The sequence below is a fragment of the Stenella coeruleoalba genome (genome assembly GCF_951394435.1).
Source record: "Stenella coeruleoalba genome assembly, chromosome: 1".
NCBI classification, from domain to species: Eukaryota; Metazoa; Chordata; class Mammalia; order Artiodactyla; family Delphinidae; genus Stenella; species Stenella coeruleoalba.
The window spans coordinates 104463241-104487707 of record NC_137169.1 but is presented as its reverse complement, the minus strand read 5'-3'; the positions used below and the strand labels follow the sequence as shown (position 1 = coordinate 104487707).

The window sequence follows — 24467 nt, the reverse complement described above, 5'->3', positions numbered from 1 at the left end:
TCCACGTCTTTGCATATACTATTAACTCTACTAAGAAAGCTCCTTCTGCCTCTTGTCTGTGTGGAAAACTACTGAGTGCCCTGTAGCATTAACCTTAAACAACTGGCCTTTTATGGAATCCCCCTTGAGTTTTCCAGGTATATTCAGTACATCTTGCTCAGTGCCTCATGGCATTGTCTACACATCTCCAGTGTAGCATCTATCACACAGTTCAGAAATTAGTCATTTACATGTTGTTATCTTTTTGTTGAGCAGGATTCTCCTTAAGGGTAAACACCCTGTGTCTTTTTTGCCTTTATATCTCTTGAACCTAGCACATAATTGTTTTCCTGATTGGATAACCCCTTTTTGACTTCAAGACCCCATCTCAGTAGACTTCCCTTAGTCCTTGACTGTCTTCTATTGAGAGATAACCAGTGATCTTATCAATCCCTAGCGTAGGTTCCTGTTGTTAACGGTATCACCAGCAAAGAGAGTCAGATGTCAGAATTACAAAGAAAATAAATGAAAGAAACATAAAAAATAATTTTCTATCTCAAGAGAAATAAAAAGCAGAAACTATGCATTGGTGTGTTACCTAACAGGTTCATGAATGTAGTTGTAATAATTATCATATGTTTGCTGAACTTCAAAAGGATGGTCCCAGCTTTTTTTTTTTTGTTTTTTTTGAATGAGAAGGTTGGAAGAATATTTCTTTGCACTTTGGCTATTTTTACAAATCAGTTGATCTCGAGGCATCATCAATTTGCAAAAGACCTCTTTGGCTTGCTTCCTCTCCTTCCTTTTCTCTCTCCTCTTCAGTACATTCTGTTGGTTTGGCCAGTGAGCAGACTGAAAAGTCTAAAGAGAAGAGGCCTGGAAATCAGAGAGGTGATTACAGCCAAATGACTTAACAAAGGGGGTTTGGATATGGTCTCTGTTGTCACTGGAGCAAACAGGGAAAAGTAAGCAAGAGGGGGACACTTGCCAATTTGATCATCTTTGATTGGAAACTTAAGAGATGACATCAGGTCTCTGGTGTTCAGCAGACCCGGAGAGGCCCACCATGTGGAATATGTTAATGACATGTGGTTACCTAACACCACTTTTTTTAATCTGTTAGACAATGAATTCACTTTTAAGAACCTTGAGATAAACTTTTATAAAACTGGGATACAGTGATGATGAATAAGTAAACAACGTGTTGCTCAGTATAAACTTTGAATAGACATCCAAGTGGCTGAAGATGTCAACAGGTGGTTGGCAAGGATTCTTATAAGAGAAGATGAGAGTATAAATGACTGTCCTCTGCTAGGGAACTCAGACTCTGTTGAAGGTCAGAAATTCCATGACCAGAAAAGAAGAAACCAAAGGAAAACTGAAACCTCTCTGGGACCTGAGTCAAGAAAGGCACAAACAGCTATACGTAGAAGCAATTCCCAAGTCACCAGTTCTAGAGGACGCTCTCTGTCTTCAGATTCTTGATTTGATATCAAGTTGTTTTCCTAAGATTTAGGCTTAGAAAAAATGATTGCTGGTTAAAGTTCAGGAAATTGTGACTCAGTAATAAAAATAGTAATAAATATTAAATAAATAAAACTAGTAATACAAATAATTCCTTGACTTATTAATTTAATGCCTATCAATTGAAGCCTTGTCAGGTAATAGGCATTGTGCTAAGTACTGGGAGGTGGAAAACCTGGTGGAGAGTGAATTAGCTAATACTTGTCTTGCTATGTCACTTCACCCAATCCTGATAAATAGAATTAGTACTACTGAACAATTAGATCTATCCAAGGAAGCTTAATGGAGTTTGAGGACAAATAAGATGTGGCATATAGTAAACAAATAGGATTAATTCCCTAAAAAAGAGATCCACCCTGAATATATACATAGATTCAGTAAGGTCCAGGCTGAATCTATGACAGACAGATCCACAACAGATTAGTAAAGTGTGGTAAGGAATGTGTGGACTTAGCCATTAGATTTTGGTAGTCATCTCCCTCACCCAACTTCGTCACCAAAAAGACCCTTCTTGTGAAGACACCTGGACTGGATGGACCATGGGTGTGTCCATATGTGGTGTGTCACACATTGTGTTCTTAACAGTTAAGGAAGGTCTTCCTGATGAGGATGTGGAAAGTGTTTGGCACTCTTACCATTTACCCGTTGGTAATGGAACCAGAGGGAAATAGTTACCTCAGATACTTCAGCACAAGGTCAAAGAAAACTTTCTAACAGATCTGTCCCCACACGAAATATTTTCCTTGGGAAATACTCAAACAGAGGCTGGATAACTCTCCATCTAAGATGGTATCATTAGATTTGGATAAACGGTCGCTATCCTATACAGCGTTGACTACTTAAATAAAATTATTAATACCTTTGCCATAGTCTTTTTGCCTGTTATGAAAATAAAATCAACGTTGATTTTTTATTCCCTTAATAAATATAACATTGGAAGTATATCGGTGTAGTATAGCTACCTCACAGTCTTCTATCACTTTATTATGAAATGAGAAAGGACTGTTCTTTGTCCTTGAGCTAATATTTTGTCCTCATCACTGGTACATGTTGCTGGAAAGAATGGAATAGGAGGTGGAACAATAGAGAGCTTGCCATTTGCAGTGAGCCTCCCGTGCCATTAAAGGGAATCCTAAGATGTTCTGGTGAGCCCCCAACATTCCAAAACAGGGCAGTAAGATCTAAGCCTGGCCTATCTATTTTTTATATCCATCAAGGCTCAGCATGGCTTTATCTACCTATCCCCTTATTATTCTGAGCTCCCTAATTGCCTGGACTCTTTCTTCCCACAAGTAGTTTCATGTACTGCATTCAGCGTTAATGCAGGGTGACTATGTGGAAATGTCTTCTATTCCTACTTTTAACAGATTAACAGCTAATAAACACCATGCAACACCCTCTCCTCTCAACCTCTTCTAAAAATACAGAGTTTAATTTGCCAACATTGGTGTATTTAAAGCCTCCAAGATTCCAGGGGAGACTTTAGAAAGTTAACTGTGCAAGTAAGGCCAGTTCAGAGAGGAAATTTTCCAACACAAAGAGCCAATCAGTGTATCAGCAGCTCATCACAGAAGAACCTCAGGGGACCTTATAGTCATTTATAAGGAAGGGCTATTTGTTCTCACTTAAAGTAAAGCTTCTCACTTTATTCTTGCTGTGCCAGACTGAGGAGAATGCTGGAAATGTATTACCTAGGGAGAAGAACAGGCAGCATAAGTTTCATCTCAAGAGGGAAAGCTTGTCTTTTCCAGGAAGGGACACCATGTTACTTTCCAGCAACTTTGCAATGAAAGGACTTATGCCACCTACTCTTCTCCACCCTCCTTCTCCTACCTTCCTCCACCCTAACTTCCCCTCTTTCCACTTAGCTAGAAGTGAAGCAGTTAGTTTTAAAGAGGAGTCAGTAATCAGAAGCTGTGTTCAAAGCTTCAAACAAGGCACCAGCCAATATTCTGTTTTGAGGATACCGAATATCAGCAAGAATATGTCTAAGATAATCCAGATAGCCTGGATAATTATGTTAAAACACTGTTTGTCAACATCTCATATATATATACACATATATATGATAGAGAGAATTTATTGAAGGATAAATTAGGCAGTGTGCACATAGTTCAATTAATGGGATTTCTAGTGTCAATGAAACAGAAGCCTTAAAGTAATACATGGGTAAAATACTGGATGTTTCCTAAAGTCCCAAGTACATGACTCTCAAAGACCAGTTTGGTTATTATATTACGAAATACAGATAAACATTTACAGAAATGTATTGGTCTTTTTGTTTGAGGTCTAGTTTCTGGGACCAAACCCTCTTTGTGCCCTCAGGTAGGTATTTCTTGTTGCAGCAGAAACTCAAGTATATTTGAGTGCTTACCTCTCCTATTTCTATTACGGTGCTTGTCTCTGTTTAAGAGGATTTAAGAAGCCTTTCAAGGCGCAGCAATATGACAGTTTCATGGACTCCACATACCCGGTGGTGGAGTTGACTCTGGGACAGGCTGTGTCATTGTTTTGTGGTAATGATGATCACATCATCCTGTGCTAGAGAAATGGTCAGTGCTACTCTCTGCTCAACTCTATTCATGCTACCAGTGACCTTGACCTTTAACACACAACATTTTTTTTCAAGCAGACCAAACCTTCTCTGAAGAAAGGTTGAAGTGAAATTCCGTCATAGCTCTGACTTGCTTGCAGATAATCTGAATTGGGTTAATTTCTTCTTTTCCTTGCAATCCAGCGGCATCTGTACCTGTGCTCTTCCAGACTAATTTACCCTGGTGGTGGTATCTCTCAGTGCCTGTGCATATACCGCTTCTCAGACAAACCACTTAAGGATTTTTTTTTTAAAAGTCCATGCATTTCTTGGGATTATTTACAACTTCCTTTGCTGGCTTTTCTCTGTGTAGAACCGGACTGGAAGCCATCATGGAGACTTATGCATTCTGGAGACCCCCTGTGCGCACGCTCACCTTTGAAGATTTCACCACCATGCAGAAGCAGCAAGGTAAAGCCCTGGGCAAGGCCTCTGCTTAGAGGCAGCGCTGGGGAGGGAATGGGAGCCGAACTGAATATAGCACATCTGGCCCCAAGCCAAGCCACGAGTTACACCGACTCTCCTGGAATGAAGAGAACTAGGTAGCTCCGTAAATAACCAAGGCATCACCACTTGTGCAAATAAGCAGGTTTCAGAGGCAGTGTTTCACCTGGCACCCCAAATTCTCTCTCCCTTCCCAAAAGCCAGGTTACGTAATGGTGGTGAAATGAACTCCCTCAGGTTTTAAGATGGAGATGGTGATTAAAAGCAGCGGCTCTGGAGTGAGGCAACTTGGGTTAGGCTCTTGGTGACCTTGGCCAAGTCCCTCATCCTTTCTGACATTTAGTTTTCTCTTCTGTATAGTGGGAGGATATAATAAAATTCTTGTGAGGATTAAATGAGATAATGCATTTAAAAACACAGTAAGCCCTCAGTACATGCTAACTGTCATTGTCATCATCAACATCATCACTGTCTTCATTCCCCTCATGTAACTGAGAAGAAAATGCACCAGGGACAGGAACTATTGCTGTTCTGATGAATAATTATTCAAAACATGATTAGACCATACATCTTCACAGGGATCCGGGGAGGCAAGTGATCCAGAATTTCCATCTCTTTTTTTAATAAGTGGAGGAGAAATGGAAGCCCTTCGTATGAAGTGACTTGCTCCTCATAATGCTGTCATAGAAGCAGGGTCCATATGTATTCAGGGTGTCACTGTGGCTTTGATGCCCTCATGGCCCTTAAGAGGGCAGAGGTTTATGGAAGTCAGGAAATCTGGGCCTTCGTCTTTGATGGCCACTAACCCTCTATGTACCCTTGGCGAGCTTCTTCTACTCTTGAGTCCATTTCCTCACCCCAAAGAGGGATCATTCTTTTTTGTGAAGAATTTAATATATAACATGCTTTATTTAATATATGCATTTATTATTATTAATTTTTTTTGTGGTACGCGGGCCTCTCACTGTTGTGGCCTCTCCCGCTGCGGAGCTCAGGCTCCGGACGCGCAGGCTCAGTGGCCATGGCTCACGGGCCCAGCTGCTCCGCGGCATGTGGGATCCTCCCAGACCGGGGCACGAACCCGTGTCCCCTGCATCGGCAGGCAGACTCTCAACCACTGCGCCACCAGGGAAGCCCCCATATAGGCATTTGTAAATGCATTTAATATATTTAATATATAAACATGCTTTATAAATGAAAACGTGTCATGCAAAGACACTTACTTGACCCTATTTATTTCTGAGGTGGCTTCTTGCTCATCTGCCTTTGCTTGATGTGTTGGCTTTCCAAGCTCTAGCTAAGCAGGAGTTTGTATCACAGAGGCTGGTACGAGACGGTGGGCAGGGATATTGCCAGTTCCTGAGAGCAAGCATTGGTGGCGACATTGTGTTCACTGCTGTGTCCCCAAAATCTACTCCAGGGCCCGGAACCCAGGAAGTACTTAATGAACAATGAATGAGGTCACTTGGTGGCACTGTGGCTCAGGTAGGCAGGGTCACTATCTGATTAAATCTTGGAGCACAGCCACCTGAAATGTGCGTGGATACAGATGTGGAGTGATAGTTGTGGATGGCTACCTGCATTTCACCAGCATGTGGACCCACTGGGCAGGTGCATGCCTGGGGAAGCTGCAGGGGAGCCTGCGTTGCTAAGGGGTACATCATAGCAGGTTTCATGGTGCTTCTATTGAAAATTTATTGATCTGAAGACTTCTTATTGACATGTGGGAAACAATGGTTTAAGAGACACTGAACTCTCAGACCAAAATGTCACTCTTATTCACTGAGTCCCTTTTTATGCTGATGGGGGGAAATGAGTGTGGAATTATTGGATACATATGGTGGTGAAATGGGGCTAGAGGAAAAGCCAAGACTCTATTAAATAGTTTAATTGGAATACATTTTTGAACTATACACTGAACTTGATCCAGATTCTCATTATTAAAAAATATGTGGCTTGGTTTCTTGACGTTAGCAAAGGATGTAAAAGTAACAATACGCATTCCCTCTTCCTTTAAAAACTGAGTGTTCCAGTACCTCTGGACAGTATCAGTCATAAAATGAAGAAAAGAGACACAGCCATCTGTGTTGAACTGTTTTGTGTCTTAGAAGACGTAAAGAGTGGTGAGCGTCTAGTGGAAGCTTCAGGGGCAGACTGATTTTGTAGTAACTCCCTTTTGGTGAAGAGAGTATTGGCAGTGTTGACACCAAACCGAAGATCCAAAGTGACCAACCCACCCAGGTGTCCACATTACCTCATTGCTTCAAGCACATGAATATCTGGATGTCAAACACGTGGCCTTGGGACAGTTTTGTGCTGTTACTGCTACTGGACACTGGATCAGCCATTCTGCTTGAGTGAAGTTCAGGGTGCTTTTCCCCTCTTGCCTTTGCTGTCATTGTAATTTCTCTTTCATTGAGACCCATCTGTTGATAAAATTTCAAGGAATGTGCTTAGGTGAATTAGCCATGGTTTTAAAAAAGTCCAAATCCTTCTATTTTCAAAAACATATTGAATGGATGCTCTATAAAGTTGTTTTCTCTGATGGAGAAGAATGCGTGGGATTCATTATCCTCTGCCTTTAACACAAAAGTAAACTGAGGCGTAGAGCAGCCTAGTAACATGTCTGCAGTTAAGTGGTGACAGAACTAAGTTGAGAACTCCAAAGTGGATCTCCTGCCTTACTGGGCACTTTCCTTTCCACCACACCTTCTTCCTTTTTACTTAACACACACACACACACACACACACACACACAATTAGCTCACTCATCCAATTGATGGCTTAGTGTCAGCAACTTGACTGTGAACTCTAAATAGTAGGTCCATATTTCATTTTTATGAAGTCAAGGGTATGGTTTTATTTTCAGACATCTTCATTTAGAATCAGCAAGGAGTTTATACTGTCGGAGAGTCTGGAGATAGGAATTATATTTCAGGAATGGCTTTTTCCTGAACACTACTTGTGGCAGGACAAAATGAGCTAAACAAGTAAGTTATGTTGGCAGAAGTGGAGTGAGGTGACACAGACGAAGACGTAAAAAGAAATAAGAGCCAAGTTCAATCCTGCTGTTCTGATGATATCCTGATGTTGCTGTGAGGTTGTTCTGATGAGATATATATATATATATATATATATATGTACATACAATGGAGCTATTTGCATAACCAAAACTGAGAGAGTTTTTGTGGGTGGCATCTCCAAGTGATCTGACAACTGTTGTGAGAAAAGGAGCCATCCTGGACCAGAACACCAAAGCGGATCATACGTCTCCATCTGTGGATAGAAGGAGACCTGCCATTTACAGAAGGCCTCCCTTCTCAACTGGTGGTAGACGTCACTAGATTTCAACACCTTTGCATCTTTTAATGTTTGTCAGGCAGTTAAAAATTAGGATCAGGAAGGTCTCTGTTGGTGTTGGGATTTTCATCAGTTTGATTTGTGTTAATTAGAGGCTGGTCAGTGAAAGATAGCAAATACTGAGCAAATTCATAGTAGTAAAAAGATTGGGAATGGAGTCTTTGAACTACTGTGTGATCATTATAATGTTTCAAAGGTAGCCAACTTATGCTGATCTCGTTTATCCCTGAGACAAGGAATAATGCCTGTGAGGAGGTCTTGACAAGGAGGGGAGAGTATCTCAATTCAGTCTATTAAAGCAAATGGTTATTGGTTACATATTCTATTTGGGCCCGAAGTCCCTTATGCTCAATGCATCCAAAATGGAGTCCATGATTTACCTCACAGACTTGGCGCCCTCTCCTGGGGGAAGGACGCCACTATCCATTAATCACCTTAGACGATTGCCTCCCACCTTACGCACCATATCCAACCTTTACCAGGTTCTTGATTCTGCCCACGTCTCTAGTCTCCCTTGCTACCACCCCACCCCAAGCCATTATCATCTCTCACCTGACTTCATTCTCGGGCTCCCCAGGGTGGTGACATAGCTACCAGCATCCCTGGCACCTGCATCTTTTTAGGCTTAAATCGGACGTCAAGGGTCATGTGCCTCTCTCTCAAGATTTCCAGCACAATCTCACTGAGCCTCACTGACTCTAATTGGGATACCATTGAATTAATTACTGTGGCAGGGTGTGGGGATGCTTAGATTGTCCAGGCGTGCGTCACGTGCCTTCCCTGGAGGTACAGGTGAAGGGGTAAGAGTGGGAAAGGGGGTGTCTCTCAGTGGGAAAATAGTACTGTTGCCAGGAGAGAGGCAGATTAGTTCTAAATGACAATAACAACAGATGTAAACCGCAGCAGGAAAGGCAGTAAAACAAGTAGCAGAGAAAACAAGCAAGTTAATGGAAAGTGAAAAAGTGGGGGGTATTCCACCTAGGGAATGTGATAGGTGTGAAATAGGGCCATTGAAAAAGCAGAGAGACTCAGAACCCAGAGAACCAATGTGAAAAATGAGAATGGGTGAATATATTAAAAGCTATTCTAAAGGGAAGAGGTTTGGATCTATGCATATCTTTAAATTTTACGGAGAAGGATGCACTAGGAATCTTTCTAGGATTGAAAGCACGCAATTCCCATTAGCACTATAATGTTTCACATTTGCATTTTGAGAAGGGCACTTATTTCAACGAAGGGGAATTCCTTAGTTGGGATGAACTGGGTTCTGATCATGAAACTTTATGGCCTCTGGGTTTATTCCCTGGGATCGGTCCATAGGGTGCTGACGTATCACCTCTTACCTGTTTGAAAGCCTTGAAGAAGGCTACTCAAGGACACACAGTGAATCAGCACTCCTCAGGGACAGATGCCATCAAGTTCTATGACAGAAGAGTGCGGTTCGTGGCACCGAGCAATTACACGGAGATTTATTCTTCGCTAGCCCAGATGGGGTTGTGTTTCACTGTGTTTCGATTTTTTTTTTTTTTGGTGAGGGGGCGGAAAGCACAACAACATAAACCCAAAAGGGAACTGTACGTGAAAGCCTCCATGTTACAGTCTGGAAGTGATCAATCTAAAGATGCAAAAGTCAGCAGGTTTGGTATTCAGGATTTTCATGGTCACATTTAATTTGTCTTCATGGTACACAAGTCTATTCTAGGTTATTGCCCTTGTATGGAATCGCTGCTAAACACGTATTCTTTTTGGTCATTTTGACTGTTAGCTTTGGATATTGGAGCAAGTTAATGTTGAGTACGAATTTCGGGTACCTTCTCACTTTGGGCCATGGGTAAAATAGGATGCAGGGAAGTGCGGTGGTGGGGGATGGGTCCTGAGAGGCTGGAGAGTTTTCAGCTACTTAGAGCATTACATTTTAGTCACCTCTCAGATGTGGATTAAGACCTCTGAGGAGAGTGGGGAAGACACCAACCTACCTGTCTGTGTTCAGTTCCACTTTGCTTGATCTGATCTGAGAAGAGATGGAGACATGGGGCATCTGATTTCCATCCCAGGTGGGGAGTGAGGGGGCAGGGGCCGATAGTTTGGAGAGGAAACAGAGTTGGATTAGCCTTGGGGATATGGGCCCGGTGGGTGTCCAGTTCTCCATCATTCACAGTTCTGAAGGCTCCTGTAGCCTGTTACATCCAGGCAGTTGGCTGTGACATGATGCTGCCCACAGTGTGGAGAGGCTGAGATGCTCATCTCCATGGACAGAGGCCAACACCCCACAGCCATCCCCATTAGGACCCAAATGCCCTAAGATGCCTTTCCCCTTCCTTCACTTCTTCTTCACTGATAGAAGAGAAAAGAAAAGGAAACACATTTTTATGCCCGTGTGCGCTTTGTAATCTGTATTATTTCATCTGATTCTCAATACATACTTACAAGGTCAATATTCAAAATTCCATTTATTTGGAGAGGCTCACTTGCTAAGGTTCCGTATCAGTAAGACAGCTGGGATTAGTACTGGGCTTGTCTGACTCTGTAGTCCACATTCATCCATTTAATGAAGTTTAAATCCAGACTCGTAGAGCCTTCCGGACCCAGTGAGCACAGAGGGGAATAAGGGAAAGAAGAGAAGGCCACGCAGGAAAGGGAGGCCTGCTTTCCTTTGAGAGGCAGCTCTGACCCCTCTGTATCAGAGTGGCCTGGCCTCCCGCTCGGCCCTGGCTCTTCTAGGACAAGAGGCCTCTACGCAGCTGTGTTGAAATGCACAGGGAGGGCAGCCTGCCTCCTTCTGCTTATTTAGCACTTGGCCGGCACGCCCAATCTTGTTTAACAGCTGACAAGCTGTTAGATCGTAAGAGAGTAAAGACTTCTCAGTATCTCGGTTTGCTTCTCTGCATCAACGAGTGCCATAGTTTCTCTCTCTGTGTGGACTTTGAAAAACGGCTGTTATCTGTACTGAGTATTTTACGTGCACAAGAGCACTTCTTCAAAGGGAATGGAAGCCATGTGACCTTCTCCTGGGCAGGCTTGCTCTCCCTCTTCAAACACTAGCTCGTATGGGCACTCTCTCCCCCTGAAGCTCAGCAGGCTACCAAGTCTCATTTCCAGTGAGTGTCATTTGAAAGCCAAAGCAAGCTGACTACAAACTTTTTAACATGTGCCTCTCATCTGCTCAGCAGAAATCCCTGTAACTTGTTAATAGTTCCCGTCTTATTTTTTTCTAGTGAAACCAATTGAGGCCTTAAATCAGTACCATTCGTTCCATCTTGGGCCATCCGAGAAAACCATTTAGGGTTGTAAAAAGTCATCTGCTCCATCTTGCACTTCCTGCTGCAGGGCTAGGGCTCGGGCCTGATGGAGCATACCTATCACGGGACGGTACAGCGTGCTGAACAGGGGGTCTCCTCCAGGACCACATAAACACCAGATCTGGGAGGGCAAGGACGGACTTTCAAAGAGAGGAGACTAGATACACATCCCATAAAACACAAATCTCTTTACAGCTGGAGTTGAGTTTCTCTATTTGTGCCGTAGCACTTATTTCACTGAAGTGCCTGGCATTTAGGGTGGAAGAGGGAGAAAATGTGGAGGACGCCTCAGAGAGGAGCCCCACGCTGGCAGCAAATGAACCCCTGAGCTTCGCGTTAAGTCACCGTAGGCTAGGCTGTTCAGTGGTACAAAAACAAGAAGTGTGTTTTCCATCATCCTTCTTAGCTTTCCCCTTCAAGAACTTCCTCGTGCTTAAATGATTCCTCGGAAAGTACTTGTTACTGGCCATTCACACTTTAGCGGAAATTAATCCTCAGACATAAACTCTGAGAAGGACAGAAACTGAATCCTATCAGTTGGAGCCCTTGTTTCACAGATGAGGAGATTTAAGACGTGGCCTGCCTTGCCTGTGGTCAGGAGCTGGCTGGAGGCCAGAGAACCTAGAATCAGGCTTGATGCCCTTCCTTCCATGGTCAGTGCTGCCTTACTTCTCCAACGGCATTTACAATGTTGGCCATATCTCAATTTGTGCAATAAAAATCTTTTTACTTCTCTTAAGGGAATTTAAGATATAGACAAGAAACAGAGAAGGAGAATTTCCTGAAATGATTCTGAAATCAGGAGCTGTTTAGATCTAAATCCAGTTCTACCTTGGAAGTTCATTGGGGAAATTCTTTTGACCAAGCAAGAGATGATATTGGTTGGGCTTTGTGAAAACTTTAACTCTGAAAAAAACCATTAACAAGAGCTAAATTTGTATTTCTACAGCCAAAACTGCTACGATATCTGTGGAGGTAGGCTAAGGCTTTTTGGTTTTTTTTTCCTGTGCTAAAAATTAGCTTTGGGTTTCTCTTTGAGATATCTGCCTCTCAGCTTGCACACCTGGACCTTCCTCCCTGGTACACTGTGGATGGTTTCTTTGTATCCCTATATTTCTGGAATCCTGATGATTTTATTCACATTTTTTCTCACTGTTAAAAACCTTATTCCTGCTCCCTTCTACTTAAAAGTTCCTTTCCCCTTGTATAGCAGCTCATGTTCTAGGACCCCCTGCATGAGTTGTGGGTGACCTAAAGGACAAGATGCTCCTTGAGAATCACAGCGCTCGTCAATTCTGGGCAAGTCCCAACCTTGCCCTGATAGAGAAATTCTATCATGGGAGACTCCCTATGGAAGACAAAGTAGCTGCCCATTCTGGAATTCACAGGAAAGGTCCAGTAACCCTGACACTCACCACTGCCTTCACCTTCCAGTAGATGAGATAGGAAGTGGGTGCAGCACTGCTGCTCCCCAGCCCAGTAAAGGGGAGGCTTGGGAAGGTCATTTTTGACCTTCTTAAGTTACCTGAGAACACATTTGAAGTAGACTGGGTTAAACTGGCCCTTTGTCTGTTGGTGCATCGGCCACCAACCCAGTTTTAATATCCCCAGGTTATTAGAACAACTCTCTCAAATACAAATTCAGGTATTTTAGGAGATAAAAGGGACCTGGACATCCTCTAGCCAAAGAGTGGTCCTTGGACCAGCAGCCTCAGTATCATCTGAGAACTTGTTGCAGATTCTCGGGCCCTGTCCCAGACCTACAGAATTCGAAGCTCTGGGGTAGAATCAGCGATCTGTGTTTTAACAAGCCCTTCAGGTGATTCTCGTGTCTCAACGGTATTTATGTTTTATTTTTCAGGAGGCAGCACAGGCACTTCCCCAACCACCTCCAGCACTGGGACACCATCCCCTTCAGCTTCTTCTCATCTTTTATCTCCATCCTGTTCTCCTCCAACATTTCATCTGGCCCCCAACACTTTCAACGTGGGCTGCCGAGAGAGCCAGCTGTGTAACCTAAACCTCTCTGATTACCCACCATGTGCCCGAAGCAACATGGCCGCCTTGCAGAGCTACCCAGGGCTGAGTGACAGTGGCTACAACAGGCTCCAGAGTGGCACTGCTTCAGCCCCTCAGCCCTCCGAAACCTTCATGCCCCAGAGGACTCCATCCCTGATCTCAGGAATACCTACTCCTTCCTCGTTGCCTAGCAACAGCAAGATGGAAGCCTACGGTGGCCAGCTGGGGTCCTTCCCCACTTCCCAGTTTCAGTATGTCATGCAGGCAGGCAATGCAGCGTCCAGCTCCTCATCACCACACATGTTTGGGGGCAGCCACATGCAGCAGAGCTCCTACAATGCCTTCTCTCTCCACAACCCTTATAATCTATATGGATACAATTTCCCCACTTCCCCAAGGCTAGCTGCAAGCCCAGAAAAACTGAGCACCTCTCAAAGCACTTTACTCTGTTCTTCTCCTTCCAATGGGGCCTTTGGAGAGAGGCAGTACCTGCCTACAGGGATGGAGCATGGCATGCACATGATTAGCCCCTCAGCCAATAATCAGCAGGCGACTAACACCTGTGATGGCCGGCAGTATGGGGCCGTCCCAGGCTCCTCCTCCCAGATGTCCGTTCACATGGTCTAGTGGCCAGTCCTAGCACCACCGAGCCTACAGCAGCCAAGGCCCCAGAGTCTCCATGGGCAGATCCTTCTCTTTGGGAGCCCAATGCCTTTGAAAAACAGGAACTGTGTATTATTATTATTATTATTTTTTTACTGGAGGAGGAAAGCACATACCCAAGAACAAGAGACATTTAAGCCACTGAAGGATACTTGTGGTGGAATCATCTCTAACTCAGTGGCCATTCTCTTGCCTTCCCAAATCTTAGTTTTATAAAGCATCGTCTCCCCAGAGTGGCCTTTGAAGAAACTGAATAATCATTTTATAATAATGTTAAGGGAGATGCTAGCATGTAGCAGTCATGAAAATTACCCACACACGAATACAGGTCTATACATACATACATACACACATCATATGTGCATACATGCATACACACATACATATATATTCATACACAAACTCATCCATACACAAACATACATGCACACGGACTCGGAACTGGGTGAACTCTGTGGAGGGAAGCCCAGCATGGGTGCTTTCACCAAAAATGTGTCTAGGTACAACAGTAGATGGACTGGGCCAGCAGTAGCTGCCAGCGTTGCTCCTCTGCAGCTTACCCTGTTTCTGGAATGAACCGTGTATCCTGGAACCCCTTCCGGTCAGTGAGGGTGGAAAGACATCAGTACTACAACTGGACCGGGCTTCCTGAGAAAGATTGCTTTTGAACATTGGCTCTCTTCAACTGGTGTGCGGTCATTGATGTTCCCAGTGGTGCCTGTGAAAAGGGGAGTAAGAGCAGATGAAAGAGAGAGAGAGAGAGAGAGAAAGAAGAACGAACAGAGACCAAGAGAGAGGTGGAGAGCAAGACTGAATGATGAAGTGAGAGCAACGATGAGAGTTTTAATTCACCGAGGAAATGTGGTTTGGGTTTGTTTCTCCCCCTCTCCCCCACAGGTTATGGAAGGAACCATGAAGTCATTGAGGAGTAAACCTCTCTGGGACACTGCATGGTCAGAGCACTGGTGAGAAGCACCGGGGCAAGGAATGCGTCTTCATGCCACAGTTCTGACCATTGTGATCCAGAAGAGAGGGGCGCCACACAGGAAGTGCCGATTCCAGAGCATGCAGCCTGGCAGGGGAAAGGAAGTAGAAGGAGTGTGAGGAAGGAAGGGTTTTATAATCCCGACAGATGATACCAAGAACAGAGGTGACAAATGGAGGTCTGGCCTTCCGAATGCCAGGTCCAGACACCTGACCTGGATCACCTGCCCATCACCCCTGTGGCAGGAGGAGTCCTGTCATGTTCCAGAGAATTGCAGATGGGTCTTCTGCATCCTTCGACCTGCCCTTAGATCGCCATTTTTTTTTAATCAAATAGTTCATTGCAATTTTGAAGTTTTGGATTTTTTCCCTTCATCTTTCCCTTCCCCTTCAAATCCTTTAATGATAAGAAAACAAGTGAAGTTTGGTACAAGCTAAACTTTTTAAGTGGTGTGGAAATGCAAATAATACCAAGTAAAAGAATACAGATATTATTAAGAGTTTTGGTTTTGAGGTGTTGTAGATAAATGTATTTATGTGCCTAGTGGGGAATCCAGTATTATGAATATTAAAAAAGGGGGCAATAAAAAGGGTATGTAAAATAGGTATGAAGAAAAGGTGTATAAAAATTTGCCCTTATGCACGGAACTCTGTTTCTAAGTGCCAAGCACAGAAAGCCGCTAAATAAAATCTTTGCAATTGTTTTCTGTGTGTTCGTTCATATGGAAAAAGCAAGCAGCAGCCGATGCCTTTACATTGTGCTTTACAATAAGCACAGCACTCTCATCTCTACTATGTAACATGATCTTTATTCAGAACACATGAAGTATATATTATCGTCCTCATGTTATGATTAGTTACTAAGCTCCAGAGGGACTGAGTGAATTATCCAGGTCCACACAGCCAGTCAGAGAGGGAACTAGGACTTAAAACCAGGTGTGACTCCAGTGGGATACCCACTTTCATGTTAGCTGCAAAAACCTGTGAGTCTAATAGCAATCCTCATCGTCGCTAAGTGCCAGATATCATACCATGTGTCTTATGTGAATCCTCCCACAATTCTGCGGTAGGTATTATTTTTACTTTTTATAGATTTTGAAACCAACTTTAAAAAGGTAAAGTAATGGACCAAGGCCCTCAGGTAGCAAGTGATTGAGCTGCTAATTTGACATTATGCCTTTCTGCTGGAGCCCCAGCAGTCTCAGGACGCCCGCGGACCATCAAGAAAGAATTCTAAGGGATTGGGGCAAAAGTGTCTCTGAGGCTGGGTTAGGACCTCAGATTAGGATGTTTAATCATAAACATATACTCTCCCCCTTGAATGTGCCACCCAGTGCAGGAGGAGTGATTTTGAGTTGTCATGCATCAAATGACGATTTATATAAGAGACTAATAAAGTGCCCAGGGCTATTCCATTTGTAAGCATTTTCACAGTGGTTAGGCAGGACATATTGTTTTGCAAATGGGAGACTAGGGTTATAAAACCTGGGACCTGTCTATACATAAACGTGGCTGGGAAGCAGCAGAGCCAGGACTTAAAATCTCCTGCTCTTACACCTGCCTCAGACTGTTTCCCAGTGGACAGTTACACTGGAAGCCCACTGACCCATTTCACCAGGGCTTGATTTGGGGAGAGTGAGGCTGCTGGACCACCATACTTGGGTTGGGAAAGCAAAAACTTTAATTAGTCATTGCTTTGGTTTTATGAATAACTTCAAAGAGTGGCATGCCAGTTAATTCCATTAGCCATCAGATTGTTGCTAAAATAGCCGGGACAGTAGCTGATCGAGTATCTTCATGGATTGTAAACTCGCTGGGCGACATCTCAAAACTTAAAACGACACTGCTATTTGAAAACCTTGCATTCAACACTTCGCTTCATAACGGTAGACCGAGACCAACTACATATGAAGCTTATTGTTATTCTTACTGACTTAGCAGCATACCAAATATTGTTCACTGGTCTACCAGTGTTTGAGGTTTTAGGTAATAGATAAGCATGATACGTTGAGCAGCAAACTCAACACAGAACCTCCATATTTTCATTTAACAGTAAGAATAATAATTTCTTGTTTTATTTATTATTTCCTATTAAAGAGCAATAATCATTTAAGAGTTTTAAGTATAGGTAATTTCTATAATTTGGATGAATTAGAACAATCTAAGCTGGTTACATTTGAATTGTAGCATACATTTCTACCTGCAACTGAGAAAGTAATAAAAATATTTATTTTAACACAAACTGGATAAAGAATTGTCAAGAATATACTCTACCCAATTATCTTTAATGAAATGGTGAAATTTTATTTCAATTGGCACAATGATCGCATACGAAGGGCTATTGAAAGATTATTCTTCTTTGAGTTAAGATGCTCATGTTTTTGAGGAAAGGCTGTCTTGTTCCCCTTTGATCCTCAAGGCCCCAATATGAATCCTAATACATAGTCATTCTTACTGTTGAATTTGTTGGCCAAACCCACTTTTTAAGGATAGTGCAAAATGGTTACGTGGCCGAATTCAGTCCAAATTAATGGGACCCACATTATCAAAGACTTATTGTTCTTCACATAGCGTTCTGTGACAGATTAATGAAAATTTACTTTAGAAACTAGCTTGGCAGCATCCATTACACATAATAGGGGTTTTTTAAAAATACATGTCATAGTTTTGTCCTTAAAAGAGTTCACTTTTTAGGCAGTCATGCGCATGTGAGGCAAATGATATAAAACGCTCTGAAAATTCAAAGAAGTTATTCAGTGTAAGAAGGTGAAGTTGGGAGTGTTTTCACTGGGGAGGTAGAACTTGACTGAGATTTGAAGGATGCTCAGAATTTTTATGGAAGTTAGGAATGACGGGTTAAGAATGAAATAACATTTTAAAAGTCGATACAATAAATAAGTTTTGGAGGGAAAAGGATAGCATCTCAATTGAAACCTGGCAATTTAATAAAATTGGAGGTATTCGGAAGCTTCTTGCAGCCTACAGACTAATACCCTCTTCTATGAAATATTGTATCATTAGTGGAAGTTTTGAGGGCTGAGATGGAAGGGCAGAGCTCTTTGGCTGATGACACATATTTGATTCATTGGTAGGTACTGAGGATTTCAGAGAAGCTCTGCTGTACCAATTTGCATTCAATAAGCTAAAGGAGAGTTGTCCTCTCAAGGAAAACCAGTCACAAAGACACATTTTCACAAAGCTTTTCTGCTTATGATTGTCAACTGGAGATTTGATTTCCTGAGAGGGCCATGACTGTGACCGGCTTCATTCATTCAATTCAATAAATACTTATTTAATGCCTATCAGTCACTGCCCTCCCTTGACATGAAGACATAGAAATGAACAATTAAACTTGCTCCTGCTTTCAAAGAGCTCATGGTCTGGTGTGAGTGACATAGCAAACAAATGAAGAATATAATTTCAGACTGCAAACATCATTTTGAGGAAATTAAAAATAATAGGATGATAGTGATTGGGGAATGAGGCTCATCTAGACAGGGTTTTCTAAGAGGGCTACTCTAAGTGGGTGACATTTGAGTTAGTGCAAAGGAAGACCTTATCTTAGAATTTGCTTACTCCAGCTTATGACAAGGGCAGCCATACCCTCACTAGAAGACGTGCTCTGCTAGTTTTGCATTAGCTGAAGCCAGGCATTTTTGTCTTTCCGAAGGCTTTGTAGCACTGACACTTATTTACTAAAGCCCTGCTGCTGACTTTCTGGGACCAGGGCCATTTAGGGGCTCTTCAGATCTGAATCTGTCTTCTACATGGTCCCAGTGAAGTTCTATTTTCATGACTTGGTAGAGGATGAGAGTCATCCCTTCTCTCTGACTTTATTAAAAGGTTACAACAAGTGATCAAGCAACCAATTAATAATCATATTCATAATAAGAAGAAAATACTAAATACGGCTTAGTCTTCTACAGTTTTCTCAGAACTATTCTGTGTAATAGATAGCAAAAATTTCTACCTTCAAAAAGATTTCAGCCTGGTCGAGGAGTCAAGATATATGTGTATGAAACAGTGAATAATAAAAGCATTAAATTGGTGGTAGAGACCATATATGGGGCAGAACTTTAGAATGAAGCAAATTTTCATTGAGTCTTTATTACATGTTCCATATTATGCAAGGTTATCCTATAATCCTTGCAACTACCCTCTAGGATTTGTATTTCATTCCCTATTTTATAGATAGGGAAACTGAAACTTATAGAGGTTTAGTAAGGTGCACAAAATGAACACAGCTTGTATGCAACAAAGAGCTGCAACCAACGCCTTTCCACTACTGTGTTTTTCCCAAAATGAGATTTATAAGGTCAATAATAAAGAGAGGTGTTCATGGAGAAGGTTGAATTTGAATTGTCCTTTCAGAATTCATGGAAACCGCATAAATTGAGGAGAAAGGAGGGCGTCCAGATGCGAGGGTGGGAAGTAGCATGGCAAACACAGGTGTTCTCTGTATGGGACAATGAGTTATGGTAGTGGGATTGGGGGAGAGGATGTTCGCTCTCTTAAGTCAAATCTCAAAAATCTTAAGTCGTATGTTCTCCCTGCTGCTCCTAGTACGATGACTCTGGATTCCCCCTTTTTTTTTTTTTGGCCGTACGCGGGCCTCTCACTGTTGTGGCCGCTCCCATTGCGCAGCACAGGCTCCAGACACGCAGGCTCGGTGGCCATGGCTCACGGGCCCAGCCGCTCCGCGGCATGTGGGATCTTCCCGGACCGGGGCACGAATCCGTGTCCCCTGCATCGGCAGGCGAACTCTCAACCACTGCGCCACCAGGGAAGCTCCTGGACTCCCTTTTCTGATAGGAGATGTCCTAGCTCTGTGTGTGGTCAGGCCACTCAAGATGGCTGTTCTCTTGCTCTCTGGACATCCTCCTCCTCCCCCACCCCCTCACCAGTACCTGCTTCACCTCCTACATACTCGCCCCAGGCCCCAGCTAAGGACTGTTCTAGCTTTAGATCAGAACCCTCCACTATGCTTATCAAAGGGTTGTTAAGGGGCGAGCTCCTCCGCTGGTTTCCCTGGTAACCGATGAGCCCACCTGACATCGATTCCTCCTATAACTAGTACCCCTCCCCTCCCCCGGGGAGCGAAGCCTGCCGCCATGACTTGCCAGACCCTCTACCGCACACAGTCAAGCCAGGACCTTGCTTCAGACAGGTAAGCTCTCCCATCCGTTAAACCATTGATGTCTCTGTCGCTGACTCCGGGCTCTTTCTTCGGTCTTAAGGATGGGCAAGCCTTGTAAGCCTGTGGGGTGCAGCCCAACGCTCTAACTTGGGCAGTTCAGGATTCCATCCAGTGTCTCAGTGGGAACCTTCACTCCGGAAAGGACCAGTGGGGACTAGGGGGTGATCGAGGAGTCAAGTTACATCCCCCCAACACTCCCACCCCACCAGGTCCCCAGGGTTAGGTTCAGGTGCCATGCTCCTTGTATACAGCTCAGCACAGAGCCCTTTGCTTTCTTCGGCCAGGCAAAGCAGTACCACACGAGATGGAGAGAGGTGAAACTTGCTGCTTAAGGCTGAGAAAACATAGATCATGTTTTCCTTCTTAGCTCATTCTACTGTGAAGGGGAGCAGAATATGCCACCCCAAAACATGCCACTTTGGCGTGTGGATTATTTTCAGCTGAAGGCAAGCAAGACCCAGCAGATTGGGGAAAAACTTTTACCTCTCCCTTAATTACCTAAATGAGTTAAATAGGGGGCCTGTACCAGAAAGAAAAAAAAAACAAAAACATTATCAGAGACATCTTGTTTTATCTGACTACCTGCATGGCAGGGCAAACTTCTAACTACCAGACATCAGCTGTTCTTACCTTTCAGCTGTTCTTACCCTGCTCCCCTTTGAAGCTCCAGGCTCCTAGTACATTCTTTAGCTCAGGAAGTCATGTAAGCCTCAATTGCCCTACTTGCCCTTTAGTCTCATATCTCTGGGGGCTTCTGTACAGACAGAATTAAATTTGTTTTGCTTCTGTTAATCTGTCTTGTGTCAATTTAATTATTAAATCAGCTAAAGAACCCAGAAGGTAAGAGAAAATTTTCCATCCCTACAACTGCTCCTAGCACTCATGTTTTATGGGTCAACCTAACGGCATTTCCTACTTCAGATGCTTCCTACTCATACTTTTTGCTTTTATTAAACTTTAATGCAGGCCCAGTATAGGCACAGAAAACCAAAGAGATTTTGAGTCCTTTTTAGTACTTTTATTCAATAAAGCCAAAACAGATAAAGTGAGCTGCCAAAGGATGGCCAAGGCAACCCTCCTGCAATTCTCGTTCGAGGAGAAGTTCCTGGCCATGAAGAGGAATCTTGGAGCTCTCCCTGTCTTGCCACACTGTACATTCCTCTTTCACCCATGGGCAGGTAAAATCCCCCTTAAGCTGTCTCTAGATGATGTAACAGATAAACCCCCAAATATTAACAAGTTAATGTTTATTTCTCACTCATCTCACAATCTGCATGGGCTTCCTGGTTAGGTGGCTCTTCTCCAAGCAGTGATTCTGAGTACCAGGCTCCTTCCAAATTCCACTATCTTCAACACATAGCTTGATACCTTTCCATTCAGGTAGCAGATGGAGGAAGAATGGAAACTTGAACATGGGAAATATTTATATGCCTGGCTTGGAATTGGTTACATGACTTCCTCCCCATTTTTTGGTTAGAACTCTAACCACGCCTAACTGCAGGAGAACCTGGGAAATATAGTCTAGTTGAGTACCTAGGAAGGAAGGGAGACAGATTTGTTAGGTATGACTTAGGAGTCTCTGCAAGCCCCTGGGCCAGTCTAGGCTTATTTTCTAAGATCTACTTTTCCTATAAACCCAGCAGATAAAGGGAGGGCTAGCTTCTGGTCCCAGCTACTCAAATGTTTTGCAAAACAACCCGGAGAAGTTGACTTTACCCCATTAGGGTTCAGTTCATCATTAAGATATATCTTTCAATAGGAGTGCCTTCCCATTCTCCTAAAACATCTTGAGGATTTACAAAATGCAGAATGAGATTTTCTTAAGTGGTAATAACTATAAAGCAAGAAATATTTATCAAGTGCTTATTACATGCCAGCTAAGTGCTTTACATACATCATCTTATTTAATTCTGAACAATAATCTTACATGATAGATACTATTATTATTATTCCCATATTGTAAGTAAGAGAAAATATACAGAGAAGCTAAGAATCTTGCCCAAGGGCACGCTCAAGCTGTCCCATTCAGAACCTGCACTATTAATTAATATGTTACTTAATTACAGCAGGCTTTTTCATTTCTTTGTTTTTATATTTACTTACTTGAGCAAAATGCTGAGAATGCTATAGATAAGTCATGTTCTCTGCCCTAGAGAGCTTATAGTATAGAAGGAATAGCCTCTTTTTTCTTTTCTAATTGAAGTATGGTTGATTTACAATGTTGTATTTTCTGGTGTACAGCAAAGTGATTCAGTCATATATATATGTGTGTGTGTGTGTGTGTATATATATGTATATATATATTCTTTTTCAGATTCTTTTCTATTATAGTTTGTTATAAGATATTGAATACAGTTCCCTGTGCTATACAGTAGGACCTTGTTGTTTATCTATTTCATATTAGTAGTTTGTATCTACTAATACCAAACTCCTCATTTATTCCCCCCAACACCGCCTTTCCCCTTTGGTAACCACAAGCTTGTTTTCTATGTCCGCGAGTCTGTTTCTATTTTGTAAATAAGGTCATTTGTGTCATATTTTAGATTCCACATGTAAGTGATATCATATGATATTTGTCACTCTTTCTGACTTACTTCACTTAATATGGTAATCTCTAGGTCCATCCATGTTGCTGCAAATGGCAGAATTTCATTCATTTTATGGCTGAATAATATTCCATCATATATATACATATACATATATCTCTGTGTGTGTGTGTATACACACACACACACACACACACACACACACACACACACACACCCCACATCTTCTTTATCCATTCATCTGTTGAAGGACGTTCATTTAGGTTGCTTCCATGTCTTGGCTACTGTAAATAGTCTGCTATGAACATTGGGGTGCATGTATCTTTTTGAATTAGAGTTTTCATCTTTTCTGGATACATGTCCAGAAGTGGGATTGCTGGATCATATGGTAGATAGTAGATCTCTTTTTAGTTTAAGGAACCTCCTTACTGTCCTCCATAATGGCTGCACCAATTTACATTCCCATCAACAGTGCAGGAGGGTTCCCTTTTCTCCACACCCTCTCCAGTATTTATTATTTGTAGACTTTTTGGTGATGGCCATTCTGACTGGTGTTAAGAGATACCTCACTATAGTTTTTATTTGAATTTCTCTAATAATTAACAATGCTGAGAATCTTTTCATGTGCCTATTGGCCATCTGTATGTTTTCTTTGGAGAAGTGTCTATTTAGGTCTTCTGGCCATTTTTTGATTGGGTTTTGGTTTTTTAGTTATTGAGTTGTATGAGCTTTTCATATATTTTGGAAATTAAGTGCTTCTTGGTTGCATCATTTGCAAATATTTTCTCCCATTCTGTAAATTGTCTTTTCATCTTGTTTATGGTTTCCTTTGCTGTGCAAAAGCTTTTAAGTTTGAGTAGGTCCCATTTGTTTATTTTTTATTTTCTTTCGCCTTGGGAGACTGACCTAAGAAAACATTTCTATGATTTATGTCAGAGAATGTTTTGCCTATGTTCTCTTCTAGGAATTTTATGGTGTCATGTTTTATATTTAAGTCTTTAAGCCATTTTGAGTTTATTTTTGTGTATAGTGTGAGGGAGTGTTCTAACTTCATTGGTTTACATGCAGCTGTCCAGCTTTCCCAACACCACTTGCCGAAGAGACTGTCTTTTTCCCATTGTATATTCTTACCTACTTTGTTGAATATTAATTGACTATAGGTGTGTGGTTTATTTCTGGACTCTCTGTCCTGTTCTGTTAATCCATATGTCTGTTTTTGTGCCAATACCATGATGTTTTGATTACCGTAGCTTTGTAGTACTGTCTGAAGTCTTGTGGGGGTGTTATGCCTCCAACTTTGCTTTTTCTTCTCAGAAGTTCTTTGGTGATTCTGGGTCTTTTACAGTTTCATATAAATTTTAGGATTACTTGTTCTAGTTCTGTGAAAAATGTCATGGGTAATTTGATAGGGATAACAGTAAATCTGTAGATTGCTTTGGGCAGTATGGCCATTTTAACAATATTAATTCTTCCAATTCAAGAGCATGGGATACCTAGGATTAGACTCTTACTTGGTTTCACCCAGAAAGATGCCACATATGACATTGTAGTGTAAGTACCTAAGGATTAGCTTTTTTGATTATCATGTAAGTGCCTGATATTAAGCTTTTGATTCCCAAGGGATCCACTTCAAAGACATCCATCTTCAATAAACGTATTGTCACCTACACAACCAGATAAAGGCCACCCCATCCATAAATTTCTCTTTTTAGAAAGTCCTCAGTCACCTAGATAACTGAGGGCTTGACTGACTGTGCTTCTCGCTTCCAGTACCTTAATTCCTGCTCTTGTTTTAAATTCACCATTAACTAGTGAATCCACAAAACACTAGGCACCCCACCCTCAATTCCAGCAAAGGC

General features: G+C 42.4%; 1 protein-coding gene across 1 annotated transcript in view; it reads left to right on the top strand.

Moving 5' to 3' along the window:
- The window catches only part of TBX15 (T-box transcription factor 15), a 102463-nt gene extending 86891 nt beyond the window's left edge, over positions 1-15572 (top strand). Inside the window, exons 7-8 of the mRNA XM_079941426.1 lie at positions 4410-4507; positions 13061-15572. Coding sequence (XP_079797552.1) covers positions 4410-4507; positions 13061-13845 — 883 coding nt within the window. The 3' untranslated portion in view covers positions 13846-15572. The remainder of the gene's footprint in view (positions 1-4409; positions 4508-13060) is intronic.
- Positions 15573-24467: the final 8895 nt, after the last annotated feature.